Source organism: Alosa alosa, chromosome 21 (genome assembly GCF_017589495.1).
Source record: "Alosa alosa isolate M-15738 ecotype Scorff River chromosome 21, AALO_Geno_1.1, whole genome shotgun sequence".
Taxonomy (NCBI): Eukaryota; Metazoa; Chordata; class Actinopteri; order Clupeiformes; family Clupeidae; genus Alosa; species Alosa alosa.
The window spans coordinates 19,123,935-19,142,783 of record NC_063209.1 but is presented as its reverse complement, the minus strand read 5'-3'; the positions used below and the strand labels follow the sequence as shown (position 1 = coordinate 19,142,783).

The 18,849-nt window shown below is 40.5% G+C and overlaps 2 protein-coding genes across 3 annotated transcripts; both read left to right on the top strand.

Moving 5' to 3' along the window:
* The first annotated feature begins 183 nt into the window (after nucleotides 1-183).
* cenpu (centromere protein U) lies at nucleotides 184-10,548 on the top strand. 2 transcript variants are annotated; one of them, XM_048230590.1, is made up of 16 exons: nucleotides 184-530; nucleotides 703-763; nucleotides 924-1,011; nucleotides 1,354-1,621; nucleotides 1,791-1,911; nucleotides 2,137-2,247; nucleotides 2,953-3,032; nucleotides 3,204-3,273; nucleotides 3,958-4,068; nucleotides 4,567-4,660; nucleotides 6,754-6,853; nucleotides 7,114-7,192; nucleotides 7,295-7,342; nucleotides 7,454-7,515; nucleotides 8,114-8,270; nucleotides 10,064-10,548. In XM_048230590.1, the coding sequence occupies exons 2-16, from the start codon at nucleotides 716-718 to the stop codon at nucleotides 10,184-10,186; spliced, it is 1,560 nt and encodes a 519-aa protein (XP_048086547.1). In that variant the 5' UTR covers nucleotides 184-530; nucleotides 703-715; the 3' UTR covers nucleotides 10,187-10,548. The 2 variants fall into 2 exon arrangements, with proteins under 2 accessions (XP_048086547.1, XP_048086549.1); XM_048230592.1 differs by lacking the exon at nucleotides 184-530 and having other exon boundaries at nucleotides 549-763.
* Nucleotides 10,549-13,440: 2,892 nt separating this feature from the next.
* Nucleotides 13,441-18,744, top strand: LOC125286940 (caspase-3-like). Its single transcript, XM_048232294.1, has 7 exons — nucleotides 13,441-13,545; nucleotides 13,820-13,869; nucleotides 15,238-15,377; nucleotides 15,560-15,688; nucleotides 16,592-16,767; nucleotides 17,159-17,276; nucleotides 17,865-18,744. The coding sequence occupies exons 2-7, from the start codon at nucleotides 13,820-13,822 to the stop codon at nucleotides 18,089-18,091; spliced, it is 840 nt and encodes a 279-aa protein (XP_048088251.1). The 5' UTR covers nucleotides 13,441-13,545; the 3' UTR covers nucleotides 18,092-18,744.
* Nucleotides 18,745-18,849: the final 105 nt, after the last annotated feature.

Genomic DNA, 18,849 nt, shown 5'->3' with positions numbered 1-18,849 from the left:
TAAGTAATTTTAGAATAGATTTTAAGCCTCAACTTATAAGGCTTTACATGTTCTATCACCTGAATATATTATTGAATTGTTTATCCCCCTACTCATGGGTGGACATTTCATTTCACCTTTGTGGGGGACAATAAACAGAAACCGTTTTTGACAGGCAACCAGAGGTGAAACCATCCAATCCAGTAGGTGGCAGCAAGCCTCTTGTAGAGGAGAGATTCCTCTTCTTTTTCAACGTCATGGAGTAAACCATTTTATTTCTGGGACACATCTCATGATCACTACATAATTCGCATCCCTACAAGGACAAACTTTGAGACGTACCAGACGGCATTTAGTATGCTATGTGCCATATAATGATAGTACAAATCAAACAAGATATGAAATATTGAATCACCAGTCTCTTAAGTGTGTCAGTGCGATACCTTCTTGACACGCTATCCCTGTGTCGTCGGTTCGTTGATTCCAGGCTCGTCTGCATTTTTCCGCGGGAGTTTTATGTTGACGACGTCCAAGTAAGCTAAGCTCTCAAGGTATGTAGTTAGTAGCAATCTTATTCATTTCATTTCGTGACATTTAATATTTTTCTGACCTGCAACCTAAGCACATAACGTAGACGTTACATCTTGTTCAGCTGGATGGAAATGTAAGTCAACTCGTCTAGGCTTTATTTGGCACTTTGGTACTCGTTTTTTTCGTTTTCAGGACATCTCCGAGGATGAGTCGAATGACCAAAACATTGCGAAGTGTCAAAGAGGACTGGAAGGTAAATTTAGGTTAGATGCACCTTTTCCCAACATCAGGCTACACCAAGACATATTTCGTGACGACTTTTTTTGATTTTGTAATTCTTTTTTGATTTTGTAATTTTCGAACTTTACGTAACTTTATAACGTTATGTTGTTTTTATCGCCTCATATTATTAGCACCAAATGGATATGGAAGAAGCAGCCCCTGATTTATCTGCCATTGAGAAGGACAGCATTTTCCAGGATGACCAGTTCAATAACGACGGTAAAATTAATATTAGGTTTGCTGGTGGTGACAGTTTGAAAATGTTGTTGCCTGCTCTTTGCTCTCATTGTAAAGTTACTCTGTCTCTAATACATCTGTGTGCATAGACAGCACTGGCTCTTAAAATTAGAAACAAACGAAGCACAGACCGAGTCATACACTAATCAAGTTTCCTTTAACTTCTTTAACAAAGCGACTTTCAGTGTTGTGAAGCTATACATTTTATCTGCATACTGGTAGTCTTATGTGTGAGCTAGTGGACCAGCATTATACACACAGGATATTTATTCAACTTCATTTACATTTGATGTTCCACAAGTCATCAGCTGTTTATTTTTACAGGTAGCAACCCACTTCACAGTACTGCGATGGAGGATGACTTCAGTCCAGTGCTGACCCATCAGAAGGCGACGCCAGCTAGAAGAGTGGGGAGGCAGTCCGTGGCGGAAAGAACAGAGACACCACGCCGGGTCTTGGGAACGCACAGAAGGTCGAGCGCTGCCAAACAGGAGAAGGTCAAGGAGAAAGGCTCACAGAGTACAAACTCTGCCTTCAAAACTCCGTCCGTGCCCCCCTTGTTGGAAAGGGTGCCCTCCAAACCCAAAGCCATGTAGGTTTTTCTGCCTGCAGTTTGTAGATGGAACCATTCCCATGTCGTTGCAGTACCGCAGGCTTTCATGGGCCTGAATGTGGTATGGATGCTGCAGACCCTTGTGGCACAAAAGCTCAGTGTTTGAGTAATTCCCCTCACAGGCATAAAATGGTCTTCTTCTCGTCAGGCCACTGCGGAAGATCTCTGAGGAGACAGAAGAGACGTCAGCATCCGCTTCACAGGGTACAACAGAGGCGTCAGCATCCGCTTCACAGGGTCCATCTACTACAGGAGGAGACTCATCAGAGGTATCGTCAGAGCTCTCAGGTTACTCATGATCGAGAGAGATGAAGCTAATATATAAATGAAGCCATATATTTCTCATCTCCTCCAATCTCATTTGACTGTATGTTCAGTTTGTCAATTACATGTCCTGTCTGAGATTTTCTTCTTTGAAATTCCTATGGATAGATCGATGTTGATAATTGATCGATAATGTTGCTTTCATGAACTGATGAGTTCTTCCCCTGCAGGAGTCAGACAGCGAGGGGCCGTCTGATGAAGGTGACGGTCATTCTTCACCTGTCAGAGGAAAGAATCAGCGTGCCCGGCGCTCGCAGGGGGAGGTGGGGGGCTCTGGCACAGTAAGTCATGGGCACTGGCACAGTAAGTCATGGGCACTGTGAGCTTTGCCCACGTGGGTATGATGAAATAAGGGGCACAGTAATTACTTTTCTCGACTGTGTTTATCCATCAAGTCTGACAGATTTCTTTTTGTTCAGTTCAGATATACAAGTTACACCAGAATTGGTATTGCGCAACAAATCATAGCCTGGTGTGTGTGTGTGTGTGTGTGTTCCAGTGTCAATGTTGAGTTTGGTGCAAATATACACACTTTCAATTCATCAAAATATAAAATAAACTGCTGCAGAGTGCTACCCAGGGAATAAATGACACAGGTCTTTGACGCGCGGTAAATGTGCACAGAGGAGCGTTCCACCTCCTTCAGTTCTGTGCAGTGGACGTGTGGACTTGGTACTAACTTTTATGGCTGAACATGCCCAGTTTTGTGTAGAACCTATTTTGTATGGTACCTACTTTCCTTGATCATTTAATTCTTCCACTCATTGTTCGGCCGTGTGACATGTTCAGTTTAGTTCAGAGATTTATTTGTCACATACATAGTTATATTAGTTATAACAAGCAGTGAAATGTAAGTCTGGTTAGCATCATGACTGTGTAAAGTAGAAATAATCTAAGTAAACAGATAAGATTAAAAGCAGAAGGTAATAATAAATAATTCAAAATAATAGTAATTCAACATGTCTACGTTTTTCTCTCCCCAACAGAATTCCGGAGGGCAGAGGATGTCACAAGGGTCGTCTGTAGCGGAAACACAGAAAAAGAACAGGAAGTCCAGCGGCAGAGTGTAAGTTTATTCTCAAATGAATGTGTTAGGCTTCCAAAATGATTTCTGTAAGTATAATACTGAGGCGATGATGTCATACTCCACATGTTGGGAACATTTGTAAATGAAGGAAAAGTGTGTTCTCTGAGTGCCTCTTCCTAGCTGGACTAAATGCGTCCTCTTTTTAATCAGACCACTGCAGAAGATCCCTGAGGAGAATGAGCTGCAACAAGGGACATCCGCATCAGCTGAAGACCCAGACGTATGACCCAATCTTTGTCTCTTTCACTTCCATGTGTAGCTGATCTAGCACTGTGAGTGCTACCAACTGCCAAGGTCATGGGTTCAAGTTCTAAAGTTGTAAGGGAGCCCACATACTGAAAAAAATATATTCCAAGTTGGAAAAGCAATTTATGGACATTTTTTACAGGGTGCAAAGGTCTCAGCCCGTCATCAGCCAGTGTTATCTAACATTAGCAAACATTACAGTTGAGAAGCGCAATAATAAACAAACTAAATATGCGTCTTTTGCAACAAAGTATGAACATAACTCCGATACAAAAATAGAGGGCATGCACCGACAGCAGCCTGTAGAAAGAGATCTCAGAACTCCTGTAGCATAGCAGCTTTTTTCCATTTTGATTTCGGAGGGGGGCCAGTGTTCCTACCCGAACAGCAGCTTCATATGGCTGTGTTACAAGCGATAAGACCGGCATAGAGTGCGGCAGAAGTGTCATTAGCCCTATTAAGTGTTTATGTGCCATCGACCTGATTTTGGAAACGTTATTTTAAGACTCTTTAGGGGGCCTTTAAGTAACGAATGATGAATGGGTTAATTATGGCTGGGGTGCATCTTTAAAATACTCATTAGTAATGCTGAAAACATAAGAGCAAGGCTGACTCTTCTGTGATGTGGAAGAACTGATAAGATTTTTCCCCTCTGTAGACAGACAGTGACATCCTCTCGGATGAGAACAGTGTGTACGTCCCGCCCAGAAAGAAGAAGAGCCGACTCATCCAGCGCTCTCAGGAACAGGAGGAGGGAGAGTCCAGCGTGGTGAGTGGACGGCTAGCGATGCGCTATATCAAACAGGACTGACTATTTTAGTTACTGTTACATTTTTGGTCACAGTTGTGACTTCCTTTAATTTAAGTATAATTTAACTTTCATCCATGAGCGTGTGGCTATCAAAATGTTTTCTCTCTTTTTGTGGTGATGAGTGAACTTATTATGAATGTGTGTGTGTGGAATGTGGAAGGGTTTTACCTTCTCTGGGGTCAGTCCATCTGTTGCTGTTGCTTTGAAACTTCAAATTCCCTGTGTGGGGATCAATAACTGTTATCTTAAACCTTAAAAAACCAAAAAACACAGCCAGAACCAGCCTTTTAAACTGCCATGTTGTGATGTAGTTTTGTAAAACCCTTTTCTGCTGTCCTCCTGTACACGAGGAGATCTGAATATGCTTTTTTCCATTTCGAATTCCTACACCAAGTGACGTAAACTCTCGGGTAATTTGTGACCGTGCTGTAAATAAGACCTTACGCTCCTTGACAGCCACCAAAGAAGAATGCAAGAGGGCAGAAGAAGTCCCGCTCATCCTCCGGCAGCAGAACAAAGCAAAGCAGGAAGTCTTCATCTGGCTCCTCAGGTACGGGTCACATGGAGTGGAAGGATGGTTTAGGTACTGCTGTCCACCTTAGTATCCGTGACTGTCTAGTGGGTGCTTAAAGGAACACGCAGACTTTTTGGGACTTTAGCTTATTCACCGTATTCCCCAGAGTTTGATAAGTCGATACATACTCTTCTCATCTCCTAGCTTAGCACAAGTGCCTCGAAGTGGCCGGCTTCATTAGCCTACACCTCCCAATAGTGACAAAAGAATTCCAACATTTTCCTATTTACATGCGGTGATTTGTATAGTGGTCACAATGTGTACAGATAACAATGTCAAATGAGGCAGTCCTTTTGTAAGCTTATACATACTTGGTTCACATTCCAGCACAGCTACTTGGGCGAAGTGATTTGCAGGCAGCACCTGAAAAGCTCCGGTGTTAGGCCTAAGTCATCAAACCCCAAGAAGCATTGATTTCCCTGAATGAAAACATAGTTCCAACCAAGTATGTATAGTATAAGCTTACAAAAGGGCTGTGTCTCATTTGACATTGTTATTTGTACACATTGTAACCACTATACAAATCACAGCATATAAATAGGAAATGTTGGAATTCTTTTGTCACTATTGGGAGGTGTAGGCTAATGAAGCCGGCCACTTGTGCTAAGCTAGGCTAGCGGTGGGTGCGTCACACCGAGTAACGACACGCACGGATATGAGAAGGGTATGTATCGACTTATCGAACTGGGGAACACGAAGAATGAGCTAGTCCCAAAAAGCCGGAGTGTTCCTTTAAGATGATGACGATATGCTGACTACCATGCTAGTTCTTTGGGAAAGGCAAGTTGCATCATGTTGGTGGAAAAAGACTTGGAGTCTTGATTATGTCTGATCTGTCTGATTGTGGTGTGTCAACATTGTTTCTTTATAACTGAATAAAACATCCAGAGACGAACAATAGAGGCTTCAGTGATCAGTAATGAGCTCCACTAGAGGACTTTGCTCTCTCTTCCTGCTGTGCCCACTCAAAATAAGGAAGATAGGAAGTTGTTTTTTAGCTGTTAAAGGTTCAGTCCTTGATTATCACAAAACATTGTTGATATTTGAGCTCGACTGCTTTTCTATCAAATGACACCGCCCCTTCTGTACTCCTCAAGCAATGTGTTGATTGGCCGGAATAGCACATAGTTCCATATCAATGTGTTGATTGGCCGGAATAGCACATAGCTCCATATCAATGTGTTGATTGGCAGGAATAGCGTATAGCTCCATATCAATAGCCGAACTGAACTTATGAGTTAATTAACATAGACAAGCGTCCCACTAAATTTTTTCTGCCAGTGTGTTTTATGCTATTGATAGTGTGGAATAGCCTAGGCTCCTTTAAGAACTATCATAAAAGCTCCAATTTCAGTTTCAGCCCCTTTCGTGCAGAAATTCTAAAATAAAGATGTTTTTTTTAATACTTCAAAATATAACATTTGATAAATGAACCTTACATTTTCCAGTAGCCATAGATGTGTAGATTTGAACAAAGTCTGGTTTGGTTCTTAGCAAGACCATCCATTGCCTTCAGAATCTTATTTTCTCACACGGCACATCTTCGTGAAATCAAAATTCCACCAGAGCTCCAAGCGGATTTGTACACACAGCCGTACAACACTGTTTACAGCTCTTCGAGTCACGGTACTGACTTCGATAGCATAGGCTACAGTATAGGAAAGAGTTACGCAACTTTCTGCTTCTTCTGTTTGAAAACGGGTCGTACTGGTGACGTTTTCACAAGCGAGGGCGTGTCTATGTGTAATGCGGAGAGGCTGATAGATAGATTCTTTCTTTCTTTCTTTCTTTCTTTCTTTCTTTCTTTCTTATCATGAGGCTTGTAGCCTGACCTACTATCACCAGGTGGCCCCTCAAATTACCCTAGCCTGGCCTGTGATGTGTTGATTGGCCGAAATAGCGTATAGCTCCATATGGGCCTCTTTGTTTTCCTCTTGCAGAGCACGGACTGCTCGAGGGCCATGAGGAGCAGTTTGAAGGATTTAACAAAGCGTATATTGAACTAGAATTATGGACTGTTCCTTTAAATTGGCTGGTATTTATTTGTAAGTCACATTTTTGTCTTTCAGACGCTGCCGCTGGAGTGAAGCGGAGGAGACCGAAGGTGCGATACCCCATTGACCTTGAGGTGGTGCTGGAGGACTTTCAGGATTTTGTTGAGGAGTACAAGTAAGTGGCAGCGAGGAGGACTTGTCTACTGAAGGTGCAATTATAATGGGACCTATGGGTTTTAACGGTGCAGTCTGACAGTCGGACAAAGCATGATCAAACACTTGTGGGTTTGACAACTCTACTCACCTCAGCTGTGGGTTGAGGTACTTAATATCCTTTGATGAGTGTAATAATGTTGTGTAGTAAGGTTATGATTTGATATACCTTAGCTTCTTTTTTTCCGGGATAACAGGATATGGTGCAACTCTTCTTTGCAGGGAAACGGTGGATTCTAATGCGGTTCAGAAGGCAATAGATCATATGGCAGAGTCTTTTGTGGATCAGTTGACCGAGGTGGTAGGTTGGACCTTGGACTTTGATCTGTAGTGGTTGTGGTAGTTCTAAAGTACAGCACTTCATTTTCCACTGATACTGATGATGTAAGTTTATGTGTTCCAGATCACTGCAACCAAAGAACTAACTACTGTCAAAAAGAAAAATGTGAAGGTATTAATAGATACATCTTTTAACTGTATGTTTTTTAGATTATCAAGCAGTATTGTCGTGAGGTTTGGTATGCCATATTTCATTTAACAGTTCTTTTTTGCTCCCTGGCAGCTGAACACCGCCATTAACAGTAAGCGGGCAAAGTTGGTCGACGCCAAAAACGAGCTCATACAGTGAGTCTCCTAAACAGACACATAAATATTTCAACTGGATCTAAGACCTATGACAACCATAACAGAATGATGACTTAGCACAATACTAGTTTCCAGGGTAATCGGTATCTGATTCCCCACAGTAGCAGTTAAAATCCCCATCAGAAACCATATAGAGAAATTTTGAGATGCACCGCCTTTTGATTATTCCAAATGCTAGCCATCCTTTGTGAATACATCAAGGATACAAGGATACAAGGAAGTTTATTGTCACATGCATATAGTTACTGGAAGTAAGAAATGCAGTGAAATTATGTCTGTTATTATGTCACATCCAGTGCTCTCCTCCCATATCTACTCCGGTGTAAAATCATTCAAAATCAAATTTCCTTGAATTTCCCCTCGGGGATCAATACAGTATCTATCTATCTATCTATCTATCTATCTATCTATCTAGAACCATTCCTCTCATATCTACTCCTGTGAAAAATCAGAACCATTCCTCCCATATCTACTCCTGTGTAAAATCAGAACAATTCCTCCCATCTCTACTCCTGTGTAAAATCAGACCCATTCCTCCCATATCTCCTGTGTAAAATCAGACCCATTCCCCCATTAGGAATGAGGCCAAGCTGAGGGCATTGGAGAAGGAGCACCAGCAGCTGGAGCAGAGGCTAACAGACCTCACCAAGGGCATGTCCCTCCTCAACGGCCTGACCGACCTTCACACCAAGTACCTGGACTACTGCCAGGCCCATCCTAAAAAGACAGAATCGGTGAGAGAGCATGCATTTACACGATTGGAAGACAGAGACACATTCGGTGAGAGAGCATGCATTTACACGATTGGAAAACTAGTAAATACATTCGAAAGTTTTGTCAGTTTATCAACGTCTGACGGCATACTCAAACATCTGACCCAGAGCAGAGCGGACCTCACAATTCTATACGCGTCGGGATACATGGGTCACGATATAAGTCATCACAATATATTGCGATGTGATATATATATGTTGCAATACTTTTTACCAAATATGTAAAACTAGAGCTGGAAACACACCTTGCTGTGTACCACCTGGCCAGTAGAATATGTAGATCACATGACCCTGATAATTACCACCTGGGCAGTAGAAAATGTAGATCACATGACACTGATAATTACCACCTGGGCAGTGGAAAATGTAGATCACATGATACTGATAATTCAGCAGACAAATAATAAACAAATATCACAATAGTCAGCTATATAGACATTTTGCAGTCTAATGCTTTCAAAAAAAAAAAAAAAAAAAAAATATATATATATATATATATATATATATATATATATATATATATATATATATATATATAAAAAAATATATATATAGATATTTGGCAGCAGTGGCGATACGATATATTGCGCTAATTCCATTACATTACATTTGGCTGACGCATTTTTAGCCAAAGCGACTTACAACATGGTAAACAGTTTAAGTTTTAAAGCAATTCTCAACAATTTTAGGACAATTTAAAAAACGGTAGAGAGTAGAGCTAGACGTCGTTCGTCTGAGGAGCGCAGCGGTCTGGAGGTAGCGTATGTCTGTATGAGGGCATTCAAGTAGGTGGGAGCAGAACCGGAGACTACTTTGTAGGCAAGGGTTAGAGCCTTGAATTTGATGCGGGCCGCCATAGGTAGCCAGTGTAGCTGGATGAGCAGTGGGGTAACATGTGCCCTTTTGGGTTGGTTGAAGACCAGGCGCGCCGCCGCATTCTGGATCATCTGAAGGGGTTTCACTGCGCAGGCTGGGAGACCTGTCAGGAGGGCGTTGTAGTAGTCGAGTCGTGAGATTATTGCCTGAACCAGAAGTTGGGTAGCATCTTGAGTCAAGTAAGTCCTGATTTTCTGTATGTTGTAGAGTGCGAAACGGCATGACCGGGCAACTGAGGCAACATGATCTGAGAAGTTTAGTTGGTTGTCGAGAACAACACCTAGATTTCTTGCAGTCCTGGTAGGTGAAACAGACAGGGAGTCAAATTTGATGTTGATGTAGTGGTGTATGGTAGGTTTAGCTGGGAGGACCAGCAGTTCAGTCTTTGAGAGGTTCAGCTGGAGGTGGTGTGCCTTCATCCATGTAGCTATGTCTGAGAGGCAATCCGAGATCCGTGCTGAAACCAAGGGGTCATCAGGTGGAAAGGACAGAGCTGTGTGTCGTCTGCATAGCAGTGGTATGAGAAGCCATGCGAACGGATAATCTGTCCCAAGGAGGTGGTTGCGATACGATATCGGAAAAAAGCACAGAGCATCCTCAGACACACATGACCCTGCTCATCCTCAGAGACACACATGACAGAAGAAAGAACAGCAGGCAATGTCACCTGAACGAACACGTGCAATATCCTCAACTGTGAAATGGACTTCTCTCTCATATGCTTTTATGTATTCTCTATTTATTATTTACTTTATCTCTTCTCTAAATGTTGATCTTTTGAGCTTTGCACAAAACTTCCTATGTACCGTACTGTCTCTGCGTGTACAAATGGCAAATACATATCTCTTATCTCTTTCTTATTTCTCTTTCGGTTCCAGTACGGGCCTACCAGTTTGCCTGCTCTGCTCATGGAGACCAGATGCATGCTGGGAGCTGAGCACCAACTAAAGACCGTCAACGCTAAGCTTCAGCAAGTGTTAGATAATGTGGACCAAAAGTGAGGTATCGGAGCAATCCAGGGTCAATCGCCTCTACTACACAAATGTACCACAGGCTTCAGAGCTTCCCATGCTAGTAGTGTTGCATAGTATCAGGAGTTGATATGTGATATTGCATAGTATCAGGAGTTGATATGATGTGATATTGCATAGTATCAGGTGTTGATATAATGTGATATTGCATAGTATCGACGATGGTCATGTGTTGATCTGGTGTGTTGTTTATCAGATTAACAGATTATTTATGTTTATCTGTTTGTGAAAATTCTCTTTTGTATATAGGTCTGTACTCCTTGGTAACTCTGTGTTCAGTATGTACCCTCTAAAAAGAAGGTCAATAATAAACATAGTTGTGTGTATATATGTCAAGATTTCAATAGTGAGATTTGTAACATTGTAGGTTTGAAGATATTTTAAAATTGTTTCTCAACTCTTACTCGTTGAACAAGAAGACCATAACCCCACACCTTTTAAGGTGAACACCTTTTTGATCCATCACTTTTCTTGGGACAATCTGCCACATTCTCCATCATGGCCCTCCAGGTGTCTGTCCACTGTGTGTACTCTGCATCAAAAATTACACATTCGACACAACTAGCCTTAATTGTGAAAGCATTTACAGACTATGGACATTTGTTATCAAAACAGAATAGTCAACATTTGTTTTATCTAACACAATACATTCTGGATTCTCAGGACTGTCTGAAATGAAATAGATATAATAAGGCTGTAGCTATCAATCAATTCATCAATTAGTTTAATTAGTCAACCAATTCTATTGCCAACTATTTCGGTAATTGGCATTTTATATTTTCTACTATACTTACTCCTCTATGACTAAACTAAATATATCTGGTGTATGGACTACACAAGGCATTTGATGGGGTTTGGGAAACACTGAGTTGTTTCTCAATATTTGCATTTTATCAATTAAACAACCATTCCACTAATTGAGAAAATGATCAACAGATTAATTGACTATGAAATTGATTGTTAGTTGCAGCCCTAGTTCATAGTGTTCATGTAGCCTCACAGTGACATTAGAGGTACATTTTGAAACAATGAAAGCCTAAATGATTGATATTTCACATTGTGTCCTTCATTTAGATGACACTCCAGCTTTTACCATCTGTTCTGACAGACTTTAAAACAAGGCCCCCACCCCCCCCACACACACACACACAATATTCAACAATGCTCAAAATTATTTTCACTTCAAACTCAATTGAATATAATCAATTATGATTAGCTAGAATATAATCTTTATGAAACTATCGAAGTCCATCGCTTAAGGTTAGGATCTGTTAATGTCCCATTCAGCTGTTGATGGGACAATTAATTATGTAACACCTCATACTAACACTTCACTTCTGCAATAACCTGTTTGAAACGGTAATATTAAAGTCTACAGTCATTTTACACTGGAACTGTAATTGTGGAGACAAATAATGTTTTGATAGATCCGTCTGTAATCAAATTAATTAATAATGAATTACTCATTTAGAAAACAACAAATTTATCTAGATAGAAAGTGTCATAGCGTAGTCTAGGGTGCAGCTATGTTGGTTTGAATATTGTTTACATGATCACATGGAGCCATGGTAAAATAGCCACACAAAGGCATACTCAGAAAGCAGACCAGACATGTAAATGTTGCACACCTAAGTTTTTGAAAAAAAGCTTTGGCCACAATATTTGGATTGTGTGTGTAATGTAATATATATATATATATATATATATATATATATATATATATATATATATATATATAAAAAAAAAATGTGAAAACATAGAACACAGAAAATATAAATAAACTCAATCTCCATCTATGTGTTCATGAATGTGTAAATAGAATGCCATTCTCAATCGGTGCCTTAAAACCATTTGGGGGAGAAGTGTGTAATTGTCTTGACTTACAGGTTCAGTGACCGCGACAGCGTACCCTTGCAGAACCAGTTGTGTGAGTGTGTTATGCATTCTCATTTCATAGCCCATGACTGACTTCCTGTTTCCGGTCGGAACATGCTCAGAACGCTATCAGTAAAGTAACTGCCATTCAGGTCTCTTCTCTGACTGAATATTGTCTGAATATCTGCATGCATGTTTCCTCTATCTGGAACAGTCTATTGAAGAGTTTATGCTAAGTGCTTGTCTGGCTGGCTGTTTAATTCATGTCTTGAGCTCTTAGTTGGTCACTGAAAAAAATCTGGGAGTTTGGACTTGGGTCAGTAAAGACTGCCGAATGGGTTTTAGTTGTATCAGTTGCGGCACATATAATGCAAAGTGCACTAGAATCTTTGGTTGATGGATAATTCAATATTACCACATTGTGGAATAACATTGAGAAGTTCTCCAAAATGGTTAAGTACAGGCTCAATATTTCAGAATTTGTTGAGTATACAGGGGAGGAGACCTATCCGAAATTCAAAAAACAAATATATCTATACCGCTGCATTACATTTTGGACGTGTTAGGTTGTTTAGTTTGGGTAGAGTATTCTCCAAAAACCGTTTAGAGGGCCAATGTGGTTGAAATCTGTAACACTAAATTGATGGGAAATGAAACCATTGGTGGAGCAATGACCTAAATAGAAGCACAGTGCTGAATTGGGAAATGTACACAGGACTACACCCCACACCTATCTTTGTTCCTGCACACATGGACTTAAATATATTAATGCATCAGGACCTTTTTACAGTTTGATTCAGTCACTAAAGTCCTAATCAAATGTGAGCTAGGCCTACATCAGTTTGTTAGGTCAAGTGGTGCCATGGTAAAGCACATAGTGGTGCCTGACAGGACATGTGCCTTTATGACAGTTTAAAGCTGATCAGCTGACACTCAAGAAAAAATTTAACTTTATGGGCAGCTAACTGAGTCACACAGAATGTTTTATTCTAATAAACTGGCGTTTACATTGAGCAATATATGGCATAAAGCAAACAGTATAAAATGGTTTACTTTTTGGCATTCTAAAGTCAAGGTGGCCATTATAAACACCTTTAAAGAAAAAGTGATTTGAAGAGGCTGGCTTAGTTTGCTTTGGGGGACTGAAGGCCAATCTTTTTACAGCCATACCAAACTTTGCATTGACTGAATCGCTGTTAGATGCAAATATGGTTTGGTTAATGGAAAATAGGCTAGGAATGAGTAAATCCTGCATGAGAGTGAACTTCTGTAGGTTACAGTCAGGTTACGGCCGACCATGTGGGCGCCTGACAGTTGTTGGGAAACCTACGGTAGCCTACTTTTCCCAAGAAGTGGAAACGTCAAAATTGTGGGCGTGTTCAAACACTTCCTCGTCAGTGTGAAGAAACCAACTCCAACTAGCCTACTTTTCCTCCACTTTTCAGTGATTCAAGGTAAGTTGTTTCTGTTTATTTATGATGGACTCACAAGTAAGCTAGCCTAACCCTAAGGACAGTGCAGCAGAAATTCCTTATGACACTGGAAGTTGAAATGGATATTCCGTATAAAAACACGTGTTAAGTTTCATCTTGTGTTTTGAGGTTGGAAATATTAGGGAGTAACTTTCGGGATAAGAAATCATGTATTTTGTCCACTAAATATTGGTGTATTAAAAGTGTTGACGTGAAATGCATTATGTGGAATTGACATCACATTTGTCCTTTGTAGATGTCAGGCACGGTGGACGGTGATTCTGTGGACGCCAAGTCAATTCAAAGGTAGAGAAGTTACGAATTCATTGCACACCGACTTATGAAAGAGACGATGCTTTGCGATTTATTTCACGAGTAGGCTATCATGATTAACTCGACCGAAATTAATCTTATTTACTTTTATGTCTCAGTGAAGTAAACAGATGTGGTAATCAAATGACCGCAAAAACAGTCATGTTTTGTTGTCAAAACTCATATTTGAGGCTTATACTCTTGCGTGGGGCAGGTCATTATCGGGTTTTTTTTATTCACGCGCCAGCAAGCATGAACTTGTAGTAACCTACTTTGAAATGTGACTGACTCAAAAGCAATCTTTGGCTGGCATGCCTTCCAAGTTTGAATGACAGTGGATTGCATGGAGTCATATTAGTTTTAAAGGAAGCCTGAAGTATGTGCATATAATCAGTTGTGTGCATAATAGTAGCAGTGTGTTTTAAAAAAAATGAATAAAGTTCAAAATCCTTATAATAGCTGTTAATTCCATAATATCAATGCATTGGGAACACTGCACATTCAATTTCAAATCAAAACATAGCTTTCACTCACTTATCACATCTGTGTTGCATGGAGTCGACCAACTACTGGCAGCTGTGAACAGGTATTCCAGCCCAGGACGATTGAACTACATTCCACAATTCCTCTGCATTTCTGGGTTTTGCCTCAGAAACAGCATTTTTGATGTCACCCCACAGCTTTTCTATAGGATTGAGGTCTGGGGATCGGGCTGGCCAAGATCCATAACGTCAATCTTGTTAGTCTGGAACCAAGACTTTGCTCGCTTACTGGTGTGTTTTGGGTCATTGTCTTGTTGAAACACCCATTTCAAAGGCATTTCCTCTTCAACATAATACAACAGGACCTCTTCAAATATTTTGATGTATTGAAAATGATCCATTACCTCTGGGGTGCGATAAATAGGTCCAACACCACAATATGAGAAACATCCCCGTAACATGAATTATGCACCACCATGCTTTACTGTCTTCACAGTGTACTGTGGCTTGAATTCAGTGCATGGGGGCCGCAGACAGTTTGTCCAACAACCCACATGCACTGAATTCAAGCCACAGTACACTGAAGACAGTAACACAAGCTTGATCAATTTTGGTCATGTTTTGATTTTGAATTTGAATGTGCCGTGTTCCCAATGCATTGATATTATGGAATTAACAACTATTCTAAGGATGTTGAGCTTTATTCAAATTTTTAAAACACACTGCTATTATTCTGCACACAACTGTAAATTAAGTCCACCCACAGTGACCCATATTTGGTTAAATCTTCTCCATCCTGTAACTCCGGATTTGATTTCACTTTTCACTATATTCATGCATTTTACTGTCATGTCATTGTACTACATTGTCCATCTTGTAGCCCAGAGAAGCCCTCAGGCCCTACAGGGAAGTCACAGGTTGCTGCTAAGCCTCCAGCTGATGCCTACCGTTACAACATGAATTACCCGTCCATGGGCCAGTGTGTCATCATCAACAACAAGAACTTTGACAAAAAGACGGGTAAGATGTTGTTTATAGGTTGAAACATTCAGTTAGTCAGATGTGAATCGGCATTTTGATTGGCCCTAAATTACCATTCAACAACGTACAAATCTGACCAATTAAATTTACAACATTTGTTTTTATATTTTCTGTTATTGTGCTACCACTGACAGTCATATTTTATCTGCTTTCCTTACAAGGCATGAACATGCGGAATGGGACTGATGTGGATGCAGGAAATATGATGAAGGTCTTTAAACAGCTTGGCTATGAAGTCATCTTCAAAAATGACCTCTCCGTAAGAGACATCAACACATTATTATACAATGGTAAATTCTATTTCATAACACTGAGTTTATCTAATCTGAAAATCTAATGAGGTATCACGTACCTTCACTACTCTTCTAGTCAATAACTAATTTAAGCTATAGCCTACAATGTCTCCTTGATGTTGCGTAAACTTGTGTAGATGTACAAAGGTTGCTATTACGCATGTGATCTTTCAATCTGCTTTCGGTATGAAACTCGCTTACTTACTCAAGACTTATTAATGTACACCTGAGGTTAAGGTTTGTAGTGAGCATAATGAAACAGAAACGGCTATGAATTCACCGTGCGTGCAATAGTGCTGCACTTTTCAGAATAGCATGTGGTTGTTTTTTGTCTTCTGTAGCTTTAAAGATAATATTATTATTGTGTTAGAATGCCTAAAATGAGTTCAGCTGTGTCATACTACGCAAAACCTGCTCTTCATCATCATGCTCCTCTTCGTCATGATCTTCATCATGCTCCTCTTCCTCTTCTCCTTCCTCCTTATGTTCTCCTAGTTCCTACCTCAGAATTAAAGAAAGAAGGTTTTAAAATACAATCCTTGATGCTGGCTAAACAAACAATTGAACTGCCCTATAGTCTTTGCACCTGAAAGGTTGTCTTTAAGCCTTTAAGTTTGTTGAATTATGCCTAGCCAGTGTTATTATGAACACCAGAGTTTTTTTTTATATATATATATTTTTTATTTTTTTCTTTTAGCATGCACCGAACAAACTAGAACAGCTAAGAGCAATTTGCTGAATTTGACAAAAGAACCCGAACCCTAACAGTGTATTTAGTTAAAATTGCTAATTTTACTTTCAGTAATTGCAATAAGGTGTGTCAGAGGGCGGGAGAGCCCACACCTCAATGATTTCTTGTTGTAGTCATTATTGCTGACTCCAAAATCTGGACCCTGACAGTGTCCCAGGAGGACCACAGCAAGTCCGCCTCCCTTGTGTGTGTCCTGCTGAGCCATGGGGATGATGGGGTGCTGTACGGGACCGATGGCCCCGTGCCCCTCAAGGACCTCACCAGCCTCTTCAGGGGAGACCGGTGCCGCTCACTGGCTGGGAAGCCAAAGCTCTTCTTCATCCAGGTACAGCAGGCCATTAGCAGGGCTTAGAGTTCTCAGGTTCTGTACTGGAATTGAGCATGAGCTGGGTCTCTTGAAGAATTAGAAATAGATCATATACATTAGCTTTGAAAATGTCTGAGAACTTCAGGCACATACAGTCAGTTGGCAGCTTTTTTTATGAGGGACAATGGATAAATCAGCAGTACATTATGAGATACAACAAGGATAAGTACCAACATTTTTAATTTTAAGTACAATACAGCCGACTATACCCATACAGATTGTCAGATCAACTCTGTCCCTGGGTTTTCGTCTGTAAAATCACATTAAATGTTTGTAGTTGTGTTTCTCCTCTAATTGTAAGTGTCAAGAAGAGCCTTGGTAAGCAGTGCTGTTGTTTTGTACTTCCCAGGCATGTCGGGGCACAGACCTGGATAGTGGCATTGAGACAGACAGTGTGGCCGAAGAAGGATCCACAGAGAGGATACCAGTGGAGGCAGACTTCCTCTATGCATACTCCACTGCACCCGGTAGGATATGCCAGTGCATGCATCAGTTTCATTTTTACTCACACTCCCAATTTCACAGTGCTTGCTTAATCAGTTTCTTGTTCAGTACAATTTCATTTTCAGTTTTTTAAACACTTACTTGCCAGTGCTTACTCAAGCAATTTCTTTTTTAGCTCAATTTCATTTTCACTTTTTAATGTATACCTGTCACTTAGTAGTGCATGCATGCCCAATCAATTTCATTTTCACTTTTTATTTTAACATTTGTCACATAGCAGGCCTTCTGCCACTATACTTGCTTAGTTCTGTGCCGGTTAATGTCTGTTTACATGTCATTTCAGAAATACAGAATATCTGCAGTGTACAGATACACAAAGTGTATTTTTGCCAACATTTGGGTGCTCAGCAGCCTTTTGTGGTACACTTAGAAATTCAATACTCCTATTTACTTTGTCAGTTGGCAGATATTTTATACAGAGTGACTAAGTGAAATAAAAAAGACACTTGGGAAACACATACACATCGTCAGATCAACTATATCCCTGGATTTCCATCTGTATGTTTGTATTTCTCCTGTAATTAATTTGTTCTCATTCATAATTTTGGCAGGCTATTACTCCTGGAGAAACACCTCAAATGGCTCATGGTTCATTCAGTCTGTGTGTGACATGCTGGCCAGATTTGGCCGAGAGCTGGAACTCATGCAGGTCTTGACACGGGTGAACCGCAAGGTGGCGCTGGAGTTCGAGTCATGTTCCAATCTCCCGGGATACAATGCCAAGAAACAGATTCCTTGCATTGTGTCCATGCTGACCAAAGAACTGTACTTCCCCTAGCGATGTGACCAAAGATTAGGCAGATTACCATGGGACTTGGCTGCATGACATAGTGGACCACATAGTGGAAGAAATGTTTACTGACATGCTGAGTAATGCTTGCTTTAGTGCCCACAGGATACAGGTCACAATGACTTTTTAAATAATTAAAAACAATTTAAATAATTAATTTTGCGCAATGGTATACAACTGTTTCAAATCAGAACAGTTAGACAATTCAGCTGGAAATGATATAAAAATAAGAATTGGAAGACTATACTTGAAATAAGTCAAGCAGGGAGTTTATCAGTTTTTTAATTGTGTTAGTTATGGCACTGTTGTGACCATATTTTAGTTATGTGCAGATCTCTACATGTTGGCATTAGCTATTTGTTAATTTATGGGTGGAATGAATGATATAATATTCAGGGGTGACATATCTTGACATCAGTGGGCGGAGCAGCATGGTGTGCTCTGTAAGATAACACAGTGCAGGGCAGAGCTGCAGGGGAAAGACAAGTCGTAAAAGGGACCAAACTGACACCAACAGAACTGGTTATACTCATCTTGCACACAAACACTAAACAGAAATGAATGTGTACTTTCAGTTGACTACTACAAACTGGGAATGTGCCAAGTTCCATTAAAAATTAACAATTTCATTTTGAACAAAATTTTGTGACAGTTTTATTAAAATTGCTAATAGACAAGCTGTGGACTACTGTACTTGGGGGCAGCCGCGGCCTACTGGTTAGCGCTTCGGACTTGTAACCGCAGGG